The 9200-nt window shown below is 35.7% G+C and overlaps 1 protein-coding gene across 1 annotated transcript; it reads right to left on the reverse strand.

The window, feature by feature from the left end:
• Nucleotides 1-244: 244 nt before the first annotated feature.
• PTGS2 (prostaglandin-endoperoxide synthase 2) lies at nucleotides 245-8844 on the reverse strand. The gene is made up of 10 exons (XM_023203423.2): nucleotides 8648-8844; nucleotides 7738-7854; nucleotides 7474-7617; nucleotides 6675-6818; nucleotides 6067-6248; nucleotides 5256-5339; nucleotides 4886-5132; nucleotides 4318-4604; nucleotides 3670-3817; nucleotides 245-3181 (listed from the first exon to the last, which is right to left on the reverse strand). Exons 1-10 carry the CDS (start codon nucleotides 8697-8699, stop codon nucleotides 2772-2774), a joined length of 1815 nt encoding a protein of 604 aa, XP_023059191.1. The 5' UTR covers nucleotides 8700-8844; the 3' UTR covers nucleotides 245-2771.
• Between the last annotated feature and the right edge of the window lie 356 nt (nucleotides 8845-9200).

Genomic DNA, 9200 nt, shown 5'->3' on the forward strand with positions numbered 1-9200 from the left:
CACAAACTAGACATTTTCTAACACAATGTCACAGTGAATAAGAGATTATGAGATTTAAATAGTGACTCTAGGAAGCCTCTATGTAACTGAGGACAAAACTACTTCATGAAGGGTCAGCCCTAGTTTTGAATAGGTAGGAGAACGCAAGATAATGGTTTAAGAATAATGCTTCAGAGAAATCATATGTCATATGACAAAGATATATAGAAACAATCAAAGTTTATTTTCAGAAAAGATCTGTCAATTTTTAAATAGTACAAAAATAAACAGACATTTGTTTCCAGACTTATCTTTTACATAAGTTAAATACACATTTGTCTGAGACACTGAAACATTCACATACACAACCCAAATTCCCAGGTTTGGTCAGCAGATCAATATTAATAACAAATCAAGTTTAGAAAAAAAATCAGTGAACAGTGTTTTATACAAGCATATTGACTATTTCTTTCTTAACCTTAAACCTTCTAAACATAAAATCGTAAAGAAGATTCTCCTGAGTTATTTATCTTTAATGATATTATTTCATTTTCTCCCTCTTCCTAAAAGACAAATTTTTTCAATCATTTATGTAAATACTAACATTATCTATCATCAGTGTTTGATTTAAAAATATTAAAACCCACAATGCTTGACCCAGAATATTTTCTCAATAAATTGTGGCTGAACAAATTAATGAAGCATCCACAGATGCCTCAAAACATTTTAAAAGGTCAGTCTTATGGCACCTTCAGGTTAATGAGACAATATTCTTTGTGGGCTAGCACATAGGCCTATCCTAAGGACAAACATTCAACCTTAAATATCTCAATACACCAATCAGATTTCTAAAAATTTACTCACAAGTTTTAATACAATCATTTCTTTGGATTGTTTACATGATAATTCAGAGAGGTAACCCCAAAGAAAATATACTGATTGTGACATAACGAAAAAAAAATCAATGATTGTAGGCTTAAACACAGTTTATAACACTAGTGTCCTAATAAGACATAAATAATAATCTTCAATAAATTAAGTAATATACAGTACCATTAAATGTCAATAACAATGAGATGTGGAAAAGAAGTATTATCATCATTACTATTATTGCTGAAAACTACTTAGACATTGTTTGGTTTGGTTTTTAAATAAGGAAGGGCATTAATTAGAATGGGAATGTAACATTTTTCCAGTCACAAACCCTGTACAGTTCTCTCTGAGGCACTAACCTCTTTGCAGGCATCTTGATTACAGATAGCTAAAATTAGCTATAAATAAAATTCTCTGCTTTTCACTTAAAATAAGTGTTTACTATTTTTAAAAGGGTCCTTTTGTTTTTCTTTTAATCTTCTTAAGAGGAGTGAAATACAGTCCTGATCTGAGGTTTCCCTGAAAACTTGCAAAAGTTCAGGTAAGAAAATACAGGCAGAGTCCAAAGAAAGTGAACTCTGATCTTAAAACCAGTGAAGCAAAAGAGGACAAATAAAGTAATGAGAAGACAGTGTCTCTTGGCAAAATGGCTAAAAGAAGAAAAGAAAAGGAACAGCATGCAGGTAGCCAGGCTTGATTCCAATGCACCTACTGAACTGGCTTCAAGACTGAGAAAAAATTAATGTGTGAAGTGAATTTAAGCATTTTGAAGAGGTATTTTTTGAGGTCATTGCTACCTTTTGCAATGTGATATGGACTGCTAAATGAAACTGTGCAACAGAAAATCTGAGAAACATATCATTATCCAAGCACAACTTGGTGCTTTATTAACCTCACAGCAAAATCTGAGTACCAGGCCTGCAGTACACAAGGATAAGAAAAAGTTTCCTTCAGAAGTTTAAACCTAAAATTGAACTATAATTTGGTTTTCTTCTTTGTTATTGCTTATTTTAAAGGTAGACTCTTTGGCTGCTACAGATTTTACATGTTACCAGCCATATAAACAAATTCTGGAATATCTCAACAAATATTCTTATTTTAAGATAACACTGCAGTGGCTCCACCACCTTAACACATTTGGCATTTTGATTTAAAAGGAAGTTGTAACAGTCACATTAAAAAGATTTACACTCTTGGTGAATTAGGAATATCACTTATACAATATTTTAACACGCAATTCTAGTATAATTTCTACTGATTTTACAGATTTAAATCCAAGACAGCTTCTTTTTGGTATATGTACAAATTTAATAACGTTAAGAAATAAAACAAGCCTTTACAGGTGATTCTACCCTATGAATTTAGAAATTTCAAATTACTGTTTCATTACTAATTTAAAAAAGGTGACATGAAATTACTGGTAATGTCTAATTTAAACATTCATTTAGTAATGCACTGGTACCTGTTTTTGTTAGTTTGATGACAGAAAAATGTCGAAAAGTACTTTAAAATTTCAGACATTAGTTGCTTCTAATGTATCATAGAAGATGCATTGGAAACATCGACAGTGTAAAAACTTTCAGCATTTTGCCATCTTGTGACAGTGTTTAAGTATTCAAACATCTTTACTTTTGTTCTTATAATATAAGTTGAAATTCAAGTAAAAAGGCATCAAAACTCATTTCTCTCTGGTTTATAAAAGAGAATGAAAACTGTTTTCCAAACTTAACAACAACAGCAAAATCTTTAGAGTAGTGACATAAAAGTCTTCACAAGTATGACTCCTTTCTCAGCAACAGGAGTACTGATTTCTGTTACAGAAGATGTTAAGTAACATAAGGAGTTTAATATAAATATTATTAAATAATTAAATTAATAGACATGGTTCATATAAATAAATAAATATGATCATTAGACTTCTACAGTTCAGTCGAACGTTCTTTTAGTAGTACTGTGGGATTGATATCATCTAGTCTGGAGCGGGAAGAACTTGCATTGATGGTGACTGTTTTGATGAGCTCTGGATCTGGAACACTGAATGAAGTAAAGGGACAGCCCTTCACGTTATTGCAGATGAGAGACTGAATTGAGGCAGTGTTGATGATTTGAAAACCCACTTCTCCACCAAAAGTGCTTGGCTTCCAGTAGGCAGGAGAACATATAACATTACCCATAAGTCCTTTCAAGGAGAACGGTGCTCCAACTTCTACCATGGTCTCACCAAAGATGGCATCTGGACGAGGCTTTTCTACCAGAAGGGCAGGATACAGCTCCACAGCATCGATGTCACCATAGAGTGCTTCCAACTCTGCAGACATTTCCTTTTCTCCTGTTAAGGCGATGAAGACAGAGATATAACCAATGTCAAACTTCACGAAATAAAACACAGTTTGATTCTTTTGCTCAATTTGCTGCCAACTTCTCTGTTTCCATTTGACCCCTGATTCTTTTAAGAAGTTTAGGGGCCAGGCATGGTGGCTCACACCTATAATCCCAGCACTGGGAGGTCGAGGCGGGCGGATCACTAGGTCAGGAGTTTGAGACCAGCCTGGCTAGCACAGTGAAACCCCGTCTATAATAAAAATACAAAAAAATCATTCAGGCGTGTGGCGTGCACCTATAGTCCCAGCTATTCGGGAGGTTGAGGCAAGAAAATTGCTTGAACCCAGGAGGCGGAGGTTACAGTGAGCCGAGATGGCGCCACTGCACTACAGCCTGGGTGACAGAGCACGGCTCCATCTCAAAAACAACAACAACAAAAGAAAACAAAAAACAAACAAACAAAAAAAACAAAGAAGTTTAGAAACTGTTTCTTACCTGTAAGTTCTTCAAATGATTCATAGGGCTTCAGCATAAAGCGTTTGCGGTACTCATTAAAAGACTGGTATTTCATCTGCCTGCTCTGGTCAATGGAAGCCTGTGATACTTTTTGTACTGCGGGTGGAACATTCCTACCACCAGCAACCTGTGGAAAGTAAAATTAGTTGTAAAACAAGAATTTTAGGCATATTTGCTGTTTGTATTCAGCTTGCCTTAGGTATAAATCAGGTAAGACTGAAACTCCCAGCTGAGACAATTTTTATTTGCTGGAAAGATGCTTACATACATTTCAATAGGAGCTCTGCTTAAAATTCATTGGGACACCAGTCCAGAACGAATTTGCCCTTTTAAATTTCAAAAATGAAACTAGTATTCAAGCCTAAAATATTTATTCCTGTAGGATTATACACACTTTTTGAAAATATCTATTTTTAAGGTAGGGGTACAATTTGCTATTTGTTTGACAACTGTAGACTAAAAATTTAGACTTTTCAAACAAAGTTAGGCTTCTTATATCAATAAAATAATTTTATTAGCAATATAACTAACTACTCTTTTAGTAAGTTTAAGAAAAATAATTTCTATGGCAGAAATTCTAAAGTTACTGACTAGTCCTTTGTTTTGGTTTTCAATAATAATGCTTACCCTGCCAGCAATTTGCTTGGTGAATGATTCAACAAACTGGGTAATTCCATGTTCCAGTAATATAGAGTTGTTGTAGATAAACTGTTGATAGTTGTATTTCTGGTCATGAATTTGAAAGGTGTCAGGCAGAAGGGGATGCCAGTGATAGAGGGTATTAAACTCAGCAGCAATACGATTTTGGTACTGGAATTGTTTGTTGAAAAGTAGTTCTGGGTCAAATTTCAGTTTGAAGTGATAGCCACTCAAGTGCTGTACATAATCTTCAATCACAATCTTAATAGTCTCTCCTATTTGCATAAAATAAAGAATAAAAACATTTATTTTTCTGATCACAAGCTTTCAAGCAATTGGAATGCAATTTTTAAAATTTGCTATTCCTTCATTTCTGTTTTCTTCCTTGTCAATATCAAAAGATAGCTATATGATCAGTCATGCTTACATATTTAATGAATATAGAGTGTGTGAGTTTTCTTTTACCACATCTTGTCAGTTACTCAAAACATAAGAAAGGTAACACATTAGTTTTCCCTGGGGAAGAGGGTTTTATATAAATCATTTTCTTGTTTACCTATCAGTATTAGCCTGCTTGTCTGGAACAACTGCTCATCACTCCATTCCGGATGCTCCTGTTTAAGCACATCGCACACTCTGTTGTGTTCCCGCAGCCAGATTGTGGCATACATCATCAGACCAGGCACCAGACCAAAGACCTCCTGCCCCACAGCAAACCGCAGATGCTCAGGGACTTGAGGAGGGTAGATCATCTCTGCCTGAGTATCTTTGACTGTGGGAGGATACATCTCTCCGTCAATTATCTAAAAAATAATAGTAATAAATAAACATTAGTTAAAAAGTTAAGGAACACATTTTTAGGGATTTTAAAATATGGGTGTAAGCCATAAGTAATAACTAAGTCTTAATAGTCAAAGGAAGCATACCTGATATTTCATTTTTCCATCCTTGAAAAGGCGCAGTTTGTGCTGTCTATCCAGAGTTTCACCATAAATATGATTTAAGTCCACCTATAAAATGATGAAAAAACTTAATTTGTTGCTGTTGAAGTTTTTCTTAAAGTGTCTATCATATAATTCATCATTAAATAATTTGATGATTTAGCTTTCTTTAACATTTTTAAATAAAATAGACATTTTTTCATAGCCACAAATTGCTAAATTAATTTGTTTATCCACCAAAGCTACAAACTGATATGTCTTTGTGTTTAATGGACTTAACATACTATAAGGAGCTTATATCATATATATTACATACTTCACTATGATGATATGGTAATTCTAAAAAAGTATAAAAATGTATTATTTATAAAAAATTCTTATGAATAACTTGAAGCTATGCTATTGAAATCCAAAAGAGAATAATGAGGCAGAAACCTCACCTTACAATATTGAAAGCAGCATAATCAGAGTACAATGTGATTTTGAGGACATAACATTTTGCATTACTAACATTTTAAACTAAAAAATACAAGGGTCAAATCACGAATAATAATACCTGTACATATGTATGTGTGTGAATGTTTCTATACGTGTGTGCATGTCTGTGTGTGTGTATAATTTTACTAGACCAGAGAAGTAAATGGAAAATTCCCTTAAGAATTTTGTAGATAAGACTTTTTTTTAAAAAAGTGGGTAAGTTATTTGGATCTATCTATCTGTATATCTCCTTTAATGTTAGCCCTTGATTATGATTTGGTATAATTTTACTAACTCTAGGATATTAACTCTATCTTACCCCATGGCCCAGCCCTTTGGTGAAAGCTGGCCCTCGCTTATGATCTGTCTTGAAAAACTGATGCGTGAAGTGCTGGGCAAAGAATGCAAACATCATGTTTGTGCCCTGGGGATCAGGGATGAACTTTCTTCTTAGAAGAAATTTTTCCACAATCTCATTTGAATCAGGAAGCTGCTTCTTACCTGAAAAATGAGAAAGCTAAGATAAGAATCCATCTATGTATTCAAGAAAGGAGATAGTGACTGTCAGTCTACCAGGAATTCTTCATTAAAAGAGAATTACAATTGTGAATAGGATCGTAGTATAAACAACGGTTCTAAGATATGGGGGAACAACTTCTTACTGAATGATTTTATCTATTTTAATTAGAATTATTTAATTTCTAATGAAATACTTTGAAAATATTAAGACATTATACCAAGATGCTCATTTGCTTTTACAGAATAGTTTACATAGACTCATACTTTAAAAAATACCCATAGATATCCATGATGAAAGTAAAAACTGCTTTTGTTAATAAATAAATGGTAGTCTAAGGTCAAAATATTTTTGGCAGCAATGCAGCCCGTCTTATAGTTAATACATCTCTATGGATTCTTATTAGTCACCTTTCACACCCAAGGGAGTCGGGCAGTCATCAGGCACAGGAGGAAGGGCTCTGGTATAATAGGAGAGGTTAGAGAAGGCTTCCCAGCTTTTGTAGCCATAGTCAACATTGTAAGTTGGTGGACTGTCAATCAAATGTGATCTGGCTGAAATTTTCAAAGAAAAAAAGTTGTATTTATTCTCATTTGCTAAGTAAATCAACCATTATTTTTAATGTAAAATGTGGAAAGTGGCACTAGATGTTGAATTTAACTCCAAAAATAAAAAATAATCTATTTTAAAACAACTACACTTTAAAATCTAATGGCCATTTGAAATGCATCTTTAATAAAATACATATACTCTGCACATTATAATCTGGCAATATTGATTTTTCAGGTAGCCATCTGCTCCCTATCCAAGAGGCCTATGAAGGGGAATGGCTGAGCATGGCACCTACTTTAGAATCATGGAAAGTTATTATCTTGCTGATCCAAATCCAAATTTATTTTAATGGGTGCTACATGTTCAGAACAATTCTGTGACCCATGAGCATTCAATAAACAGCTGGACTGTGCTACCTCCACAAACTGACCAAATAGTAAAAGTTGGAAGACGTATACAGAGTTGTGAGTAGACTGTATAAATTGGATGGGACTAAATGTCAATAGTTTTGGCCATTAAGATGGAAGGCAAACTTAAAAGGTATCTTAAAACTCATTTTGATAAACTAGGAAATATGTTTTTAGATTAGGTTTACAGTATTATAAAGCATATTTTTCTTTGAGAAAACTAAAACCTTAGAAAGACACTTGTACTTACATGTCAACACATAACTCATAATTGCATTTCGAAGGAAGGGAATGTTATTCACAACGTTCCAAAATCCCTTGAAGTGGGTAAGTATGTAGTGCACTGTGTTTGGAGTGGGTTTCAGAAATAATTTTATTCTTGTCAGAAATTCCGCTTTAAGAAGAGGAAGAAAGGGAGGGAGAAATTAATGGGACTCATTGTAAGACACAAATCTATACAATGATAACTGTATCCAGTCCCACTCCTAATGAGGCAACCAAAGGACAAACTTACGTGTTGAGCAGTTTTCACCATAGAATCCTGTCCGGGTACAATCGCACTTATATTGGTCAAATCCCACACTCATACATACACCTCGGTTTTGACATGGGTAGGAACAGCAAGGATTTGCTACAATTAAAGAACAGCAAATAAATAATTCTCTAGTGTCTTAATCTTAATTTAAACATTTAATTGTTTTACTATGAATCAACTTTACAATAATAAATTCAAGAAATATATAGGTAGTCATGAAAATACATTTTTTTAACCTGATTTAGAATGGATAAAACGTAGAAATACCAATTTTCTATTCTAAATAAGGATAACAGCATTCTCAACTTGGTACATCATGTTACTAAGCTTTTCTTAGTTAACTCTTTAGATGTTAAAATTAGCATTTTTAAGAAGTTCAAGTAAGTAGCACTTCGCTTTCCAAATTAAAATGGATCTAGTACACTAATCAACATTTAGAGAAAAATTCAAAGTAAAACAGTTTACTTACTTTTGCTTATCCTAAAACAGAATCCCGGCTTTCCTGGGGGCAGGAAAGAACTGACTAGAGTATTTAAAACAACTTCTTCCACTCAATAAAAAGAGGTCCAAATAAAAACAATTCACATATATTGATCAGATCCTATCTTACAATGACAACCTGCAAATTAGCATCATCTATCCCTATTTAGGAGGTGAGAGTGTCTCAGATCGGTTAAGTAACTGGCTCATAATGATCAGGGCTTGTGGGAAAGCTGGAATATCCACCGAGTTCTTTCGGACTCTAGCGGTCCAAGCTCTTTCCCAAGTCACGTAGCTTCTCTATTCGGAGAGAAGTTGGAGTACTGGGATAGACTCAGGAGGTCAGAAGCGGAAACTCTGCCGGGGTGCGTGGAACCGGAGTCCCCGCTGCGCGGCGCCAGGTACTCACCTGCGTGGCCGAGCGCCAGGACTGCGCAGAGCAGCACGGCGCGGGCGAGCATCGCGGCGGTGGGCAGGGCGCGGCGCGGGCGTGGGCTTTGCTGTCTGAGGGCGTCTGGCTGTGGAGCTGAAGGGGGCGCTGCTGAGGAGTTCCTGGGCGTGCTCCTGACGCTCACTGCAAGTCGTTTGACAACTGGTCGCCAACAGAGAGAACCTTCCTTTTAAAGACTGAAAAACCAAGCCCATGTGACGAAATGACTGTTTCTTTCCGCTTTTTCGTACCCCCCACAAAATTTTCCCTCCTCTCCCCTTAAAAAAATTGCGTAAGCCCGGGTGGGGGCAGGGTTTTTTACCCACGCAAATGAGAAAATCGGAAACCCAGGAAGCTGCCCCAATTTGGGAGCAGAGAGGGTAGTCCCCATCTCCTCTCTGATCCCTCCCTCTCCTCCCCGAGTTCCACCGCCCCAGGCGCACAGGTTTCCGCCAGATGTCTTTTCTTCCTCCCAGTCTTTGCCCGAGCGCTTCTGAGAGCCAGTCCTGGACTGATCGCCTTGGATGGGATA

Source organism: Piliocolobus tephrosceles, chromosome 1 (genome assembly GCF_002776525.5).
Source record: "Piliocolobus tephrosceles isolate RC106 chromosome 1, ASM277652v3, whole genome shotgun sequence".
In the NCBI taxonomy this organism is placed as follows: Eukaryota; Metazoa; Chordata; class Mammalia; order Primates; family Cercopithecidae; genus Piliocolobus; species Piliocolobus tephrosceles.

Coding starts and splice junctions, on each gene's coding strand:
- PTGS2 (XM_023203423.2), bottom strand. CDS start 8,699: ATGCTCGCCCGCGCCGTGCTGCTCTGCGCAGTCCTGGCGCTCGGCCAC. Junction 7,855..8,647: donor CCTGGCGCTCGGCCACGCAG/GTGAGTACCTGG, acceptor CTTTAATTGTAG/CAAATCCTTGCTGTTCCTAC. Junction 7,618..7,737: donor TGGTGAAAACTGCTCAACAC/GTAAGTTTGTCC, acceptor CTCTTCTTAAAG/CGGAATTTCTGACAAGAATA.